Source organism: Pygocentrus nattereri, chromosome 15 (assembly GCF_015220715.1).
Source record: "Pygocentrus nattereri isolate fPygNat1 chromosome 15, fPygNat1.pri, whole genome shotgun sequence".
Taxonomy (NCBI): Eukaryota; Metazoa; Chordata; class Actinopteri; order Characiformes; family Serrasalmidae; genus Pygocentrus; species Pygocentrus nattereri.
The window spans coordinates 37,886,720-37,905,494 of record NC_051225.1 but is presented as its reverse complement, the minus strand read 5'-3'; the positions used below and the strand labels follow the sequence as shown (position 1 = coordinate 37,905,494).

Here is an 18,775-nt window from a genome sequence, read left to right as displayed (position 1 = left end):
TTATTTCCAACGGACGATCCAGCGGTCAAGAGACGTGGCACAGCAAGAACGAAGGAACTCAAAAACATCTTCAAATGCAATAAATTGTCTCTACAAACAACGATCAGACTCGTCCAGGCTGTGGTCTTCTCTGTGGTCTCTGTGGTTCTTCATGGATGTGAAAGCTGCACGATAAAACAAAAATGAGGCAGGAAAAATATTGATGCCACCTGTGGTGTTGGTGGAGACCTCTGAGAGAACCTTGGATGGTGAAGACAGGCCATTCTGGAAACAACATCCAAATGGTCACCAGGAGTCGGACTCGCCTTGGTATCACTTAATAGTAAAAATATGAGGATTTTATGGATGTGATTCTAATTAATTCTAATTAGAACAAAAATTCAGATCTCTCAACTGTATAAAATGATATGGATCAAGATCCTTAATAATACACCTCTAACATCTGAATCCACTTTTTTTAATATTGTACAATTGCATTTCATTACAAAAAATGTACAATGGTGGACAAAAAAAAAAGATGCATTAACTTTTAACCGTGTTAAAAACAAACAAAAACCAAGGCGGTACCACAATATGACCAAACAGTCAGCAGCCACTGAAATGTACATTTCCAACTAAAAATCCGAATTCACATACAATGCCATTTACACAGTGACGAGGATGGAGCTTGACAGACTGTGCTGAAGAGGAAGATGTGGTTAAGACGTGATGAATGCTCAACAGTGCTGGCGTTCAGCATGTGATGTGAATGAAGTTTGGGGTTGGTTTTTCTTTCTGGTCCTCTGTTGCTGTAGGCGCTCCTACAGCTGTATGCGCATCCCACTCCTGCCTTTCAAGCCCTGAGCTGAATGGACGTTCTGGACAGAATACAGAGTAAAGTCAATCTCAGTGAACATGAGATGAAAGTGGGGTTATATACAGAGTCATATGGAAAAGGCTGAACACCTCCAGGTCAAATTCCACATTCAGCTGTTTTTTTAATGTAAATAAGTGAACACTTTCTCTACAGAGGCTCACTTTATTGCACAATTATTGTTGATTTCTTGAATTTAACATATTGGGTGATATGTGGTGGTGCTTGGTTAGTGTAGTGGTTAACACCTCTGCCTTCTATGCTGTAGACTGGGGTTCAATCCCCACCTGGGTAACCACCCTACACTATACCAATAAGAGTCCTTGGGCAAGACTCCTAACACCACCTTGGCCTCCCTGTGTAAAACAATCAAATTGTAAGTCGCTCTGGATAAGAGCGTCAGCCAAATGCCATAAATGGAAATGGGTGAAAAAATAAGGCAAACATTTCATATGAAATGTTTCAGTTTTCCCACTATGTTAAACTCTAAGCAAATAAATTGTGTTATACTGCTGTTAATTTGTGAATATGTAAATGTAAATGCTATGGCCCAATCCCATTTCACCCTACCGCTCACGGCCCTACCCCTCCTTTACTGCATATTCATGTCTAGGGGAAGGGTGTCCTGTTTTTTGGCGAGATAGAGGGGTAGGGCACCGTGTTGGGGCTAAATGACCCTCCAAATTGTGACCCACCAAAGGTTTCTCAGAGACTCGCTCTAAACAGTTTTAAGAGAAAGAAAAAAAAAAGACCACAAGAGACCAAAGAAACCCACAAACGTGAGAATTTTCTCAGTTAAAAATGACAATAACCGTTATATTATCTTCATTGCCGTTGATGATGGTCATTTTCTTCTTAAGAAGCATTAAAAAAATCACTAATAGTGTGCTGAAGTCTTGACAACTAGCTAGCTAAATTTCCCATTCCACCTTAAATAGTCCAGCAGTGCTGACGCCTGAAGCGCCAGAATGTACCGGCTGCTCCATTTAAGGTGGAACTGGAAAATTCAAGCAAGAAACTGGTGAATTGCTGACTTCAGCTTCATATCACAGAAGGATCATTGTCCTCTTTGAAGGCGTTTGATCCCTAAATGTAACTAAAGCCCAGCAGTGAGGAGCTGAACTTTCCCCTCCTCTGCTGTCCCTGCAGACGGGCAGGGTCGCCCAGCGCTGGTAGCTGTTAATGAAAGTATGTTCTTTTAATTTGAGGGTTTTTCCATTTTGTAGGGAAGATTTCAACCACTACCCATTGTAACTCAGTTCTAAGGGGCAAGGAGATGCTCAAAAACAAGGGGTAGGGGTAAAAATAAGAAATGGGATTGGGCCATAGTGTGTGCTGTGAGACACTGGTAACGAGTGTGAGCAGCTCACCTAACGGTGTCTCTCTCTGTGCTCTCTATGGCGCTCTCGCCCCCTGTCCCTCTCTCTCTCCATGCTGGACGAGCGCTCATGGTGTCTCCTGGATGGTCCTCCATCCGGCCAGCCCTGACCATACGAACTCTCTCTGTCTCTGTCCCGCTCTCTCTCCCTCTCTCGACTCCTGACACGCTCCCTGTCTCGCTCTCGAGACCGGTGCCTTTTCCTTAAGAGGGAGAGGGAAATGACATTAATATTATAATGATGATGAGATACTGGTAAGGCACTTCATACCACAACAAATCTATAAAGCTCTATAATGTTCATATGATCCACACAGTCACTCTGACAGACTGTAATACACTACAGGAAGCGTAGGGGGCGATACGGCTTCTACTGTTTCATTTAAAAAGCTCTATAATGTTCATATGATCCACACAGTCACTCTGACAGACTGTAACACACTACAGGAAGCGTAGGGGGCGATACGGCTTCTACTGTTTCATTTAAAAAGCTCTATAATGTTCATATGATCCACACAGTCGCTCTGACAGACTGTAATACACTAAAGGAAGCGTAGGGGGCGATACGGCTTCTACGGTTTCATTTAAAAGCTCTATAATGTTCATATGATCCACACAGTCGCTCTGACAGACTGTAATACACTACAGGAAGCGTAGGGGGCGATACGGCTTCTACTGTTTCATTTAAAAAGCTCTATAATATTCATATGATCCACACAGTCACTCTGACAGACTGTAATACACTACAGGAAGCGTAGGGGGCGATACGGCTTCTACTGTTTCATTTAAAAAGCTCTATAATGTTCATATGATCCACACAGTCGCTCTGACAGACTGTAATACACTACAGGAAGCGTAGGGGGCGATACGGCTTCTACTGTTTCATTTAAAAAGCTCTATAATGTTCATATGATCCACACAGTCACTCTGACAGACTGTAATACACTACAGGAAGCGTAGGGGGCGATACGGCTTCTACTGTTTCATTTAAAAAGCTCTATAATGTTCATATGATCCACACACTCGCTCTGACAGACTGTAATACACTACAGGAAGCGTAGGGGGCGATACGGCTTCTACTGTTTCATTTAAAAAGCTCTATAATGTTCATATGATCCACACAGTCGCTCTGACAGACTGTAATACACTACAGGAAGCGTAGGGGGCGATACGGCTTCTACTGTTTCATTTAAAAAGCTCTATAATGTTCATATGATCCACACAGTCGCTCTGACAGACTGTAATACACTACAGGAAGCGTAGGGGGCGATACGGCTTCTACTGTTTCATTTAAAAAGCTCTATAATGTTCATATGATCCACACAGTCACTCTGACAGACTGTAATACACTACAGGAAGCGTAGGGGGCGATACGGCTTCTACTGTTTCATTTAAAAAGCTAAATAAATAAAAATAATGTCTTTCACAGATTTTGATTTTAATTTTTAGATTTGACTTTAATGATGTTGGCAACAGAAGTCATAGTTGATGAAAAGATAAGTAACTGATGAATCCATTATAAAAATGATGGTTAGCAGCAGCTATGAATACAAACACTATGTGGCACAAAATGAACATAAATGAGTCTGTCCATCAGGCTTATCATGTTGACTAATCAATACCAATTTATTCATACATTTTGGTTGATTTTAAACAAATGTTTGATCAAGTTAGCCTGACAACCCAGTTACAGCATTAGTGCGCTGCTGGATAATATTATTTTTAGCAAATACCAGAATAGATGACCTAACGCAGTGGTTTTCCTCCACCCCTGCGCGTTGTGAATTGGAGCAAAAGCATGGACCCTCTATCTGGTCCCAATGACCAGGTTCAGAAACAATAACGTAAAGCACATAAAACACATACCTAGAGCCATATGACTTGCTCTCTATTGAGTAGAGACAGTCTTTCAGAGACTCGACCAGCGCTCTGCAGCGCTCATCACTGTAGACTCGAGACTGCTTAATCACTGCAATGGCTGTAAGCAGGGTCTCTATGGCCATAGAGACATCACCTGATAGAAGAAAAAGAGAAAAAAGTAGTTTGTAAGAAATGTGCCAATATTAATCAAATGATATAAATATTATTTAAATGATGTTATGCCAAATATTCGGTGATGGTAACAATATTATCTACATAAATCTGAGATTTTAATCCAGTATGAATCTGCAGTGTGTAGTTTTACAGTCTGACTGTAATAATTGTGGAGTGATTTTAGTCCAGTATGAATCTGCAGTGTGTGTAGTTTTACAGTCTGACTGTAATAATTGTGGAGTGATTTTAATCCAGTATGAATCTGCAGTGTGTGTAGTTTTACAGTCTGACTGTAATAATTGTGGAGTGATTTTAATCCAGTATGAATCTGCAGTGTGTGTAGTTTTACAGTCTGACTGTAATAATTGTGGTGTGATTTTAATCCAGTATGAATCTGCAGTGTGTAGTTTTACAGTCTGACTGTAATAATTGTGGAGTGATTTTAATCCAGTATGAATCTGCAGTGTGTAGTTTTACAGTCTGACTGTAATAATTGTGGAGTGATTTTAATCCAGTATGAATCTGCAGTGTGTGTAGTTTTACCGTCTGACTGTAATAATTGTGGTGTGATTTTAATCCAGTATGAATCTGCAGAGTGTGTAGTTTTACAGTCTGACTGTAATAATTGTGGTGTGATTTTAATCCAGTATGAATCTGCAGTGTGTGTAGTTTTACAGTCTGACTGTAATAATTGTGGAGTGATTTTAATCCAGTATGAATCTGCAGTGTGTGTAGTTTTACAGTCTGACTGTAATAATTGTGGTGTGATTTTAATCCAGTATGAATCTGCAGTGTGTGTAGTTTTACAGTCTGACTGTAATGATTGTGGAGTGATTTTAATCCAGTATGAATCTGCAGTGTGTGTAGTTTTACAGTCTGACTGTAATAATTGTGGAGTGATTTTAATCCAGTATGAATCTGCAGTGTGTGTAGTTTTACAGTCTGACTGTAATAATTGTGGAGTGATTTTAATCCAGTATGAATCTGCAGTGTGTGTAGTTTTACAGTCTGACTGTAATAATTGTGGAGTGATTTTAATCCAGTATGAATCTGCAGCGTGTAGTTTTACAGTCTGACTGTAATAATTGTGGAGTGATTTTAATCCAGTATGAATCTGCAGTGTGTGTAGTTTTACAGTCTGACTGTAATAATTGTGGTGTGATTTTAATCCAGTATTAATCTGCAGTGTGTGTAGTTTTACAGTCTGACTGTAATAATTGTGGAGTGATTTTAATCCAGTATGAATCTGCAGTGTGTGTAGTTTTACAGTCTGACTGTAATAATTGTGGTGTGATTTTAATCCAGTATGAATCTGCAGTGTGTGTAGTTTTACAGTCTGACTGTAATAATTGTGGAGTGATTTTAATCCAGTATGAATCTGCAGTGTGTAGTTTTACAGTCTGACTGTAATAATTGTGGAGTGATTTTAATCCAGTATGAATCTGCAGCGTGTAGTTTTACAGTCTGACTGTAATAATTGTGGAGTGATTTTAATCCAGTATGAATCTGCAGCGTGTAGTTTTACAGTCTGACTGTAATAATTGTGGAGTGATTTTAATCCAGTATGAATCTGCAGTGTGTGTAGTTTTACAGTCTGACTGTAATAATTGTGGTGTGATTTTAATCCAGTATGAATCTGCAGTGTGTGTAGTTTTACAGTCTGACTGTAATAATTGTGGAGTGATTTTAATCCAGTATGAATCTGCAGTGTGTGTAGTTTTACAGTCTGACTGTAATAATTGTGGTGTGATTTTAATCCAGTATGAATCTGCAGTGTGTGTAGTTTTACAGTCTGACTGTAATAATTGTGGAGTGATTTTAATCCAGTATGAATCTGCAGTGTGTGTAGTTTTACAGTCTGACTGTAATAATTGTGGAGTGATTTTAATCCAGTATGAATCTGCAGTGTGTAGTTTTACAGTCTGACTGTAATAATTGTGGAGTGATTTTAATCCAGTATGAATCTGCAGTGTGTAGTTTTACAGTCTGACTGTAATAATTGTGGAGTGATTTTAATCCAGTATGAATCTGCAGTGTGTAGTTTTACAGTCTGACTGTAATAATTGTGGAGTGATTTTAATCCAGTATGAAACTGCAGCGTGTGTAGTTTTACAGTCTGACTGTAATAATTGTGGAGCGATTTTAATCCAGTATGAATCTGCAGTGTGTGTAGTTTTACAGTCTGACTGTAATAATTGTGGAGTGATTTTAATCCAGTATGAATCTGCAGTGTGTGTAGTTTTACAGTCTGACGGTAATAATTGTGGAGTGATTTTAATCCAGTATGAATCTGCAGTGTGTAGTTTTACAGTCTGACGGTAATAATTGTGGAATGATTTTAATCCAGTATGAATCTGCAGTGTGTGTAGTTTTACAGTCTGACTGTAATAATTGTGGAGTGATTTTAATCCAGTATGAATCTGCAGTGTGTAGTTTTACAGTCTGACTGTAATAATTGTGGAGTGATTTTAATCCAGTATGAATCTGCAGTGTGTGTAGTTTTACAGTCTGACTGTAGTAATTGTGGAGTGATTTTAATCCAGTATGAATCTGCAGTGTGTAGTTTTACAGTCTGACGGTAATAATTGTGGAGTGATTTTAATCCAGTATGAATCTGCAGCGTGTGTAGTTTTACAGTCTGGCTGTAATAATTGTGGAGCGATTTTAATCCAGTATGAATTTGCAGTGTGTGTAGTTTTACAGTCTGACTGTAATAATTGTGGAGTGATTTTAATCCAGTATGAATCTGCAGCGTGTGTAGTTTTACAGTCTGGCTGTAATAATTGTGGAGCGATTTTAATCCAGTATGAATTTGCAGTGTGTGTAGTTTTACAGTCTGACTGTAATAATTGTGGAGTGATTTTAATCCAGTATGAATTTGCAGTGTGTGTAGTTTTACAGTCTGACTGTAATAATTGTGGAGTGATTTTAATCCAGTATGAATCTGCAGTGTGTAGTTTTACAGTCTGACTGTAATAATTGTGGAGCGATTTTAATCCAGTATGAATCTGCAGTGTGTGTAGTTTTACAGTCTGACTAATAATTGTGGAGTGATTTTAATCCAGTATGAATCTGCAGTGTGTGTAGTTTTACAGTCTGACTGTAATAATTGTGGAGTGATTTTAATCCAGTATGAATCTGCAGTGTGTAGTTTTACAGTCTGACGGTAATAATTGTGGAGTGATTTTAATCCAGTATGAATCTGCAGTGTGTGTAGTTTTACAGTCTGACTGTAATAATTGTGGAGTGATTTTAATCCAGTATGAATCTGCAGTGTGTAGTTTTACAGTCTGACGGTAATAATTGTGGAGTGATTTTAATCCAGTATGAATCTGCAGTGTGTGTAGTTTTACAGTCTGACTGTAGTAATTGTGGAGTGATTTTAATCCAGTATGAATCTGCAGTGTGTAGTTTTACAGTCTGACGGTAATAATTGTGGAGTGATTTTAATCCAGTATGAATCTGCAGCGTGTGTAGTTTTACAGTCTGGCTGTAATAATTGTGGAGCGATTTTAATCCAGTATGAATTTGCAGTGTGTGTAGTTTTACAGTCTGACTGTAATAATTGTGGAGTGATTTTAATCCAGTATGAATCTGCAGTGTGTAGATTTACAGTCTGACTGTAATAATTGTGGAGCGATTTTAATCCAGTATGAATCTGCAGTGTGTAGTTTTACAGTCTGACTGTAATAATTGTGGAGTGATTTTAATCCAGTATGAATCTGCAGTGTGTAGTTTTACAGTCTGACTGTAATAATTGTGGAGTGATTTTAATCCAGTATGACTCTGCAGCGTGTAGTTTTACAGTCTGACTGTAATAATTGTGGAGTGATTTTAATCCAGTATGAATCTGCAGCGTGTAGTTTTACAGTCTGATGGTAATAATTGTGGGGTGATTTTAATCCAGTATGAATCTGCAGTGTGTAGTTTTACAGTCTGATGGTAATAATTGTGGAGCGATTTTAATCCAGTATGAATCTGCAGTGTGTGTAGTTTTACAGTCTGACTGTAATAATTGTGGAGTGATTTTAATCCAGTATGAATCTGCAGCGTGTGTAGTTTTACAGTCTGACTGTAATAATTGTGGAGTGATTTTAATCCAGTATGAATCTGCAGCGTGTGTAGTTTTACAGTCTGACTGTAATAATTGTGGAGTGATTTTAATCCAGTATGAATCGGCAGCGTGTGTAGTTTTACAGTCTGACTGTAATAATTGTGGAGTGATTTTAAGGGGTTATCAGGCTTTTTCATGATTCCTCTGAGTGTCTCCATCCACCTTATTGCTGCTCATCCTCCTTCTCTTTCACTTTCAACTGTTATAAGCACAACTGTCTTCTCATAACATGCACAAAATAAGTCTGTCAACACCAAAGTTCAAGTTAATCAATATTTTCCAGTCCTGTTTCTTCACTGTACAGCTTTCACATCCACACTAGAATAAAGCCAAACAGATAGCAGCCACAAAGGCAAGGAAGTCATAAAGAACATCGCTACTGTCCTCTTTCTTGGATTTTCATCCGTTGTCTGCCTGCACATTTCTACTGGTTGACAGAATCCATTGTAGCCAAAGTTGAAATGGTTCGATTTTTTTGACGCTGGATGAAGCGTCTTTTCATGTCTTTTCACTCCAGACACCTTTCTAGTCCGACAGCTGACGCGGCATCCTAACTGAAATACTCTGATGCTGCGCGAGCCTCCAAGATGCTCTGGAGCGCCCGTTTTCCTGCGGACATTCCATAATTTATATGTGGTCGACACACTTCAAGGGTTCTTCAGTAAAGAAAATGGTTACATGTAGAACCATTAATACTGAAAGAACCCTTGAGATTAAAGGGTTCTTTGCATTCCCTTCAGAATGTGCTGTAGATGGTTCTCTTTTTAAAAAGGGTTCTATATAGCACCTAAAAAAGGTCCTTCTATTGTTATGATGTCCAGCTTGTAACAATAGTAGAACCCCTAGTGCAGTTCTATAGAACCCTTTTCAAATAGGTTCTATATAGAACTATATACAACACATTTTTCATCAATCTGAAAAAGGCTTTCACAAGGAAAGAAATCCTTTAATCATGCAAAGAGTTCTTTGGTTCAACACAGAACCTTCTTCTTTTCTAAAGAAGCACTTTGTTTTTAAGTGTGTACGATATATAATAGGGCTTTAATGCTGAACGTGAGAATAAAGCAGAGACCTGTAGTGGCTCCAGACATGGCTTTAGTGATGGCGCTGCTGGCGATGGTTCTGTTTCTGTTCATCAGCTCCTCAAACTCCCCCTCCGGTGTCAGCACAGCGGGGACGTCTCCCTCCCTGCTGGAGGACAGCGCTGGGTCATTATTCTCACAACACACACACAGACAGACACACACACACACACTTGCTCTCTTTAGACCCACGCTGTCTCAGACTCTGTAAAATGCTATTATTACAGCTTCCAGGACCATATTAATAAATAACGTGCTCAAGAGGATAAATAAGGCAGTGCTGATTCTAATAATGCTCATGTCCATGGTTTGAAATCAGTCTTAGGGCCTCAAGCACTGCATGTCTGCGCTTTACCTGCTTTAACACACCTGATTCAACTCGTCAGGGTATCATCGATGCTTTTATCAGCATGTCTGCTGATCTGCTGGAGCAGGGAGCCACATAAATGCAGTGCACACCTCAAAAAATGATACCCAAGTCTTAGACTTAGTCTATATATTTCACATTAGGAGACTGGAAGAACACCATAACGTTATTTCTATGAAATTTTACTTCATTTAATAAACGCATCTAGTTGAAGTGTCTTTTTCCACGGGTGGTAATTTTACTACAATAAGCTAAATTTTCCACATTATTTCTTGAAACAAGAAAAAGTTTGCCAAAGGAATAAGCCCATTCACTAGATATACAGCACTGTGCGAAAGTCTCAGGCACCCAAGACACATTTTCAAAACCTATTTGTGTAGCTTGTGTTTATTTGCTGAGAAAAGTGTCAATATTTGAATAAATAAAATGTATAGAATACTAATTAATAATTATTTTATATATATGATTTTCTGGATGTTGGTGTGTGTGTTTCCCCATCTCCAAGCCTCTCCTCGAGGAAGCCCAGTATTATATGTAGTTAAAAAGCAGCTCCTAGTTTGACCAATCAGTGCTCAGTAAATTGAGCTCATGATGTAATTGATGATATTAACGAGTCTCTTTGGCGGCTGTGAAGGTGTCCAGGAAAAATATGGACCCTAGAAATTCTTGTTACTTTTTATTGTTTTTCTGTTTATTTGAATTATGAATACGACTTTATTCTAATGTATATTGTGATAAACTCCCTGCTGAGGTCAACTGGTTAAAAATTGGCTTAGATGACCAAAACTTTCCCACAGTGCTGTATTTACTTACAACGAGTAAAACATATCTGAAATAGGTTTATAAATCTTGTTCTCACAGCAACCTCATAATGAGACTCATTGACAACATTGATAACATTAAGATGTTATCACTTGAATAAAACTTTTTGCTTGCAGAGCAGAGAGTAAAGATGGGCAATACAGCAAAAATACTGCATTATACTTTATGTATTTTCACAGTACACAATAGGCATCACAGCGTTTGAAGGGTTTTGTTCCAAAATGCACAATTTCTTTCTATTTTATTTCTTTTTTTTTGTCATTTTTAGGAGTGAACTTTACACTTACGCAAAAGTGGAAGTGGAAATTTGATTAACCTCTGGGGTTGACGGATGCGACGCTGCATCAAATCATACGTTTCTCTGTGTTTCTTTTAATATCTTTGTGATAATCCAGCACAGAAATACAGTTCAAACACGTCCTGAGTCTGTAGAGCGACCCTTTCCATTCCGTCTTATAACGAGATCATACGAGACATACAAAACATCCAGAGTTATGAGCCTATGAAGAGGGGCTGAGATACACGCCATCTGCCTCTCACCGTGTGGAGCTGGTGGATTCGTGTGTGCGTCTACATTCTGTGTGAAACTGACAAATGGACACTCAGGAAATCACTAAGGACTGACCATCATGCCGCAAACCAATTCATCGTGGACTCAGACGTGAAATCGTGCGCAAACGGTTTACAACCACTGAAGCTGCTGCAGCGGTTTTGGAAAGCAGTGATCAGGAGAACTTTTGTGAACTTGAAACTTTGGTAAACACATTTCAAGCACCAAAACAATCCGTTTTCACAAGAGATGTTACACCCTTTAAATTATGATTCTCTACGTGTTCTTTGGCAAAGAAAACGGTTCTATATAGAACCATGAATGCTCAAAGAACACTTTGCATGATGGAGAATGTGCTGTAGATGGTTCTACATAGAACCTTTTTTCACAAATAATAGGATGGAGCACCAAAAAGGGTTCCACTATTGTTACGAGCCAAAGAACCCTTTTATGCTACTATATAGATTCCTCTTTCAGATTCTCTGAAGGCTAGCGGTGCATGCCACACTTTGGCCTCATCATGGAAAAGCTGCTGTCGTTCCAAAGCATTCCCTTCTCCGGTGGATTTACTTATGATGTCATCAGCGATTAGTCGACTTTGATTTGATTTTTTTCTGTCGACTTAAATTAAAAAAAAATTCTGAAGTCGCGCAACTTCTATTACACAGGTTGTTTTGCTCTATAAGTGGTCTAAATCTGTCTTTTTGTGAGTCAGTGATCTAGATGTACTGACTGTATCCCACATATATTCGGACAAAAAGTCTAGAAACTGAAAAACGTCGTACAAATGACCTCAAACTCTTCAATAATGACGTGTCACAGTGTAAGTGGCAGTAACGGGTTTCTCACCTGTGTCGGCTGTACGCTGTGCTGCTGTTGTGCGTGTCGTGTGTGGGAGGGAAGAAGGCGGGGTTGATGTGCAGCGAGGGGGTGTGTGTGTTGGGGATGTGTGGGGGTGGTGTGTGTGTGTTAGGCATGTGAGGGGAAGGAGGGGGGAACAGGTGAGGGAGTGGCGGAGCCTGGAGGTGAGGTGGAGGGAAGGGGGGAGGAAGAGGGTTGAAAAAAGACGGGAGGAGGGAGGGGGGTTTTGCTATGTGGGGTGGTGGGGGGAACACTGGGGGCAAAGGGGGTAGCTGAAGGTCAGTTGGAGAGGAAATGGACGAGCGACTGTCCGCTTTGTCTGAATCGGTTTTGGAGTTCGAGCGTTGCGGGATGCCTGGTCAGAAAGACACAAATACAGACAGTGTCAGAGCTGTGTGATATGGACAAAACATCACACCGTGATCACACTGCTACTCACTGTACATGAGAAATGCCTTTTAATACTCTGAGTGGACAGTTTATCAGAAACACCTACCTTACAGGTGCACAAATTTCAGTACACAACTAATTACTGACTGTAGCTCATCTGTTGTTGCACAATGTATCATATTTATCACACAAATGTGTATGTACACACACACACACACAACATAGCCAAAAATATGTGGACAACCCTCTCAATTTGTGAGGTGTCCCTGCCACACCTATTACTAACCAGTGTATAAAAACATACAGCCATGCAGTCTCCAAGACAAACCATTGGCAGCAGGACAGGCTGCACTGAAGAGCTCAGTGACTTTAAACATGGCACTGTCATAGGATGCCATCTCTGCCCCAAGCCAGTTTGTGAAATTTCTGCCCTGCCCCAGAGCTGCCCCAGACAACTGTAAGTGCTACAACATAAAAACCTCACTAAATGGGGCTGCTGAGTGCTGAAACATGAAGCGCATAAAAGTCACCTATCCCCTTTTACATCACTCACTACCGGGTTCCAAACTGGCTCTGGAAACCAAATCAACACAGTAACTGTGTGTCAAGAGCTTCATAAATTGGGTTTTCCATGGTGGAGCAGTTGCACACAAGCCTAAGATCACTATGCGCAAGGCACACCGCCACTGGACTCTGTAGCAGTGGCAACGTGTTCTCTGGGGTGAGATTATCTGGCACTCTAAAGGACGAATTTGGGTTTGGCGGATGCCAGGAGAACATTACCCACCAGAATGCACAGTACCAACAGTCAAGGTTTGGAGGATAGATAATGGGCTGGTGCTATTTTTCAAATTTGTGGCAAAATGTTCCAGCAATGTTCTGGCATGACTGAGCCCCTGTGCACAAAGCGAGCTCCTTAACAAGTAACAAGTCTGGTGTGGAGAAACTGATAATGATGATGGGCCTGGATCAACATTAGAAAATCTAATTGGGATTAAAATTGAGATGAAGGTGCTCAATTAACATAAATCTGTCGTCAAGGAATTTCATGAAATTGTTAATAAACTGAATTTGGTAATTACGCCAGGATCCACTGGATTAGACTGGGACATCATAGACAAAACCGATCTTACTCTAAAACGATCACTCACGTTTTCGGGCCTGAGCCTCGAACACAGCCAGGTTCTTCCGTGTAGCGTAGCGACAGTCGACCTTCTCTCCGTTTATCTGACACTGAGGCATCGTCTCTATTAACCGCTTCACGGACTCCTCTGTGGACACCACGATCTCAGCAAAACTGTAAATAACAGAGACAGACAGTTTAATGAGAGAGACCGAGAGAGAGACAGCGGGAGAGAAAACAGGGGAGGAGAAAAGAGAGAGGGAGAGAGAGAAACAGTGGCAAAGACATAAGAAGGAGAGGAATAATAATAATAATAATAAAATAGTAATAAAAAATAATATAATGACCACTACATTGACCTGAAGAGAAAGAGGGAGAGAGACAGGAGAGAGAGAGCAAACATGAAAGAAAAGAGCATATAAGAGAGAAAGACATAAAGAGGACGCTGAAAGAGCGACAGAAAAACAAAGCGAGAGAGAGAACGATAGAGGGAAGAAGAGAGAGAGAGACAATTGGGTTACAGAGAAAAAACTTACCCTCTAGACTGACCATTAGCTCTGTTCTCTGCAAACTTAATATCCACAACATCTTTAACTCCCAGTGTCCGCGCCACCGAGATGAGATCTTTGTCTGAGGTCCACTTTGAGAAGGAGAACAGACAGAAAGTGATTGCACACAATTAACAGATAAATATTTGATTCACTCTGAAGGAAATTCAGGATTACAGCGGTAACAAGCAGAGGAGCAGGGATAAGAGGTCTGCACGGGCATGAAGCCGAAGCCTGAAGCCAGCCTGTACCCTTGACCAAGAACCCTGACTCCATCAGGCCCAAATGGTGCTGCTAACGTTGAGACCCAAACCCACCCAGCACTGAAACTGAAACCAGTACAGTATTCAAAATCTGCGTTCCACCTTAAATGGTGCAGCGGGACAGACCATTTAAACACTAAGTTGGATTGGGTGGATTTTCGCAGACACACGGTTTTAAAGAGCTTTGCTTTGTTACTAAGGACTTGAGTTGCCATGAGTATTACGAGTAGATTCTGTGGACGGTACTTGGCAGAAAACACAGTCCACTCTCATCTCATACACTTAAAGCACAAGGCCTGTGGCATAATCCTATTCAGCTCAGTAAATTATGTAAATTTTCTTATAATATCAGCCCATTTCACCATGAACTGCACTACAGTTTCCAGCATGCACTGCAACGTAATGTGTGCTCCCACCCTTCCCCAACAACCATCTATAGGACTTTACCACAAAAACAAAGCAACAAAACAAAAGATGTTTTGATTTTACAGCTTGTAACGCAAGAAACAGTGTTTTTTCGTTATGTAGTTCAATCCGATCAGAGGAGCAAAACGGAGGAAAAACGTCAAAACGACGAACGACGACTGAACGGAAACTGAAACCAAGAAACTGGACAGAAAACTAATCTGAGCTCGCCTGAACCAAAATCGAGCTTAGACATCAACAATATCATAGTTACCTAAAGGATAGAGCCTGACTCTTAACGCCCAACGGCATAAGTTATTCCTGCCACCCCGCTCACAGAACTCCGAATGAGCCATATTTTGGTTGCAGTGGTTTTCGTCCCAACTTACACCTTCTTAGGGGGAGGGAAAATATTTAGGATCTACTCACCTATCAGTCTAATTTGGGGTCGTGGCAAAATGTCAAGTGAAAATAAAAAAGCACATGGATTTGCTGGGTGGATGATAACTGTTTAGGAGCAGAGCCTCGCATAAGTCCCTGCTTCTTTTTACAATTTCGATGCAATGGGGTGGGTAATATGACAGTATTCACTGTTATCTGGATAAACTGTGTCACAATAGCTTTTCTGAACATATTGTGGACATCATCAGTGCTACTGCTTCATTAGTCCTGCTTAACTGGATTTAGTGCAGCTCAGTACACGCAATGTTACTGGATTTATAGTTCTCATACTACAAGAAAATAAACATCCCGACCTTCACAAAGTATCGTAATATTCGATTTTTTCCATACTGTTCAGGTTTATTATGCAACGTGACACTTAATAAGTGCGGAATTCTGACCGCAAGTGCTCGGAAATGTACGAGAGGGGCTAAGGTGTCCCGATTCTTGCTGATATACAGGGGTAAGGCGAAGAGTTAGGACTACATGGGGCAGTCGTGGGCTGGAGCTTAGGGAACTGGCCCTGTGACCGGAAGGTCGCCGGTTTGATCCCCAGTGCCGACAGTCCATGACTGAGGTGTCCTTGAGCAAGACACCTAACCCCCAATTGTTCCCCGGATGCCCACCACTCCGGGCAAGTGTGCTCACTGCCCCCCCCAGTGTGTGTGTATTCACTAGTGTGTATGTGGTGTATCACTTCACGGATGGGCTAAATGCGGAGGTGGAATTTCCCCGTTTGTGGGATTAAAAAGAGGCACTTAACTTACACGGCCCTTTAAACAGAGGTTTTTCAGAGACTCCACACAGAGGCGTATGACGGCAGCAGCGAGGAGCTGAACTTTCCCCTCCTCTGCTGTCCCTGCAGACGGGCAGGGTCGCCTGCAGAGCGGCGCTAGTAGCTGTTAATGAAGTGATGCTCTTTTTATTCGAGGGTCCCATTTCAGAGGGAAGATTTCAACCACTACCCCTCTAACTCCGCTCCAAGGGGCAAGGTGATACTTGAAAACAAGGGGTAGGGGTAAAATTAAGAAACGGGAGTGGGCTTCACTGAAACAGAACTAACCAAGAGGGCACTTGTTCAGTCTGAAGGAAAAGGGGGAGGACCTAAACTCTCCTCAGGTGTCCACAGCACCCAGATTTCCTTTTGATGATCAATGAAGTACATCTATATATAGATGTATAACTGTAGAAGTTCAAAGGTAACTGACGACCATTATTAGCCCATAAATTGCTGTGAAAACGAACATTTTGTCATTTTTTTTAAGAACATACAAGAGAACATTTCGGAAACAACCTCTAGCGGAATGCCTTACTCAAAACAACTGGACGCTAATTTGCTCACCCAGGAGAAGTTGCCCACATAGACTGCAAATCGTTTCGATTTATCCGCTTTACATCCTTTATACGTGTAGACTACTTCCGGCTTGTTATCCTCCTTAGTTTTCTGCTTCTCTAGTGGGCCCTCACTGCTCATAGAACCGGTCAACACATCGTCATAGAGAGCGTCGTTTTCCGCCGAGAGAAAGTCCCCAGCCTGCAGGTCAGAGAGACAGATGATAAACTTTTAGTAATTTTGAAGAGCATGAATGTTTGCTATAGAAAATGGCTCATATATGACTGCATTAGGGGGGACATTAAAGGGGGACTCCAGCAATGTTTCCAGGTTTTTCCTGCATCGTTAAAAGACTAAGATGTAGAGTCACTCAGAGCGCTTTGGTGTGAAATGCTCCATTCTAGAGAAAAATTCTGAACACCGAGTCCGAACATCTCACAGTGGTGGTGATAGGAACCAGACGTCCACTTCTAAAAGCTCCCTCACAGAAAGTTCCTACATGAAACGATTCTGAATTCACTGCCTGACGTCCGAGACGCTGCTTTACTTAGTTTTGACAACATTTCGGTCTAAAACGTACTCAAAGTGGAGAAGCACATGCGGGATGCAGTGAGCCAAAACAGTCCCAGAAGACGTTTCATTCCAGATTTTCCACTATTTTCCCATCATCAACACTACATATAATCTTCCTACTGATGTCAGACTCTCTGATTCAATCCAGGTTTTTAAAAAACGTTTAAAGACTTATTTTTATTCTCTTGCTTTTGATCAACGTGCTTTATAATTCGGTGTGCATTTGAGTATTTAAACTGTGAGTATATGATCATAATGATCTTAGCTGTCTTATATTTTACATATAAAAGCTCAAAAGACTTGTGTAGGGTCTCTGGTGGTTCTGGGTAGTAAATAAAATGTCTATATTTCTGTGTTTGTCACGGCGACCCCTGGTTCCCATCACCACCACTGTAAAGACATCTGAACCATTTCACACCAAACCCTCTGAATGACTCTGTTTACACCTCACACACTACAAACTGGCAGATTCCCCTTTAATCAAGGGCTCACTGGCATAGCAGATCATAATACTTAGTGCTTAGACCATTTTTGGCGGCCTGCTCTAAGCTGGGGCTGCTGCCTTTAATCAAAGCATCACACTGAATGAAGTCACGTGGAATGGAAATGTGAGAATTACATATTCGTTCACTTCTATATTAAACATTTCATGAATCAGGATCAGTTGCAGTGCTATGGCGTTTTATTTATCACGCTAAATGTAGTTACTGGACATGAACAGCTGCGAATTCATTCATTAACAGGGATTTCTCAACACTTCCAAACATCTAGTGTAGATCCAGGTCTTCTAAGCCTGCGCTAAACTTTAGTCCTTACACGGGAAGTTAAACCGGACCAACGTGACAAGGTACCAGCAAATAATGTTACTGTATGATTTCACATGTGGTAATAACACGTTTTAAGGTTCCTCCAGAAGCCCCACGGGGCTGCAGCAGGGACGCTCTCCCACCTCCTCCTCCTCCTCCTCTTCCTCCTCCTCCGCCTTCAGCTCCTCGTCGTAGATGTCGACGTGCTCCGCCGCAGCCATCGCTGAGGCTGAGCCCTCCACCAGCTGTGCTTCTGCGGGATGTGGCAGTCTGGCCGCCGTGTCTGGACGACTAACAGTCCCAAAACACGTTTGCACGTTTAATATGGTTCCAAGCTGATTTCAGGACTAAACGCAGCAGCTATCAGAAAGTAACGGCCAGGCTTTCTGTTTACACTCCCCTTACATCGCCTGCCCGCTCGGTTTTAACCGCCCAAACGCGCCATTTCCGCCACAAACTGAGCCAAATGCCGCTTTGAAATGTTGATGAAAATCTCTGCCAATTTTCGCTTTGAAAACCGTGAAGATTCGCCAACAAAATCGCTGTTTACCGAATCAATTTCGACAAAAAATCTCTTCACAGCACTCGGCCGTGAGTGCAAATCCGAAATAACCTCCGGAAAGAAACATCGTCGCCGTTTGGCGGTTCCGAGTCGTAATTTCTCGTATAGGTGTCATGTCTTTAAAAACTGACATGTTTTTTAAACGGACATCGTTTAATGTTCGCTGATATGTGGCGATGAAAACATACGTGTAAAACTTAAAGTGTAAAAATGTAATCAGGGCTGTCATTTTCGTCCTCTTCGAACATAAACGCGATTTTTGTCACCCAC

General features: G+C 41.0%; 1 protein-coding gene across 2 annotated transcripts; it reads right to left on the bottom strand.

Moving 5' to 3' along the window:
- Positions 1–472: 472 nt before the first annotated feature.
- LOC108439637 (cleavage and polyadenylation specificity factor subunit 7) lies at positions 473–18,614 on the bottom strand. 2 transcript variants are annotated; one of them, XM_017718148.2, is made up of 9 exons: positions 18,087–18,614; positions 16,574–16,765; positions 14,111–14,214; positions 13,603–13,748; positions 12,050–12,416; positions 9,452–9,570; positions 4,098–4,245; positions 2,224–2,434; positions 473–857 (listed from the first exon to the last, which is right to left on the bottom strand). In XM_017718148.2, exons 1-8 carry the CDS (start codon positions 18,162–18,164, stop codon positions 2,224–2,226), a joined length of 1,365 nt encoding a protein of 454 aa, XP_017573637.1. In that variant the 5' UTR covers positions 18,165–18,614; the 3' UTR covers positions 473–857. The 2 variants fall into 2 exon arrangements, with proteins under 2 accessions (XP_017573637.1, XP_017573638.1); XM_017718149.2 differs by having other exon boundaries at positions 474–857; positions 9,452–9,567; positions 18,087–18,609.
- Positions 18,615–18,775: the final 161 nt, after the last annotated feature.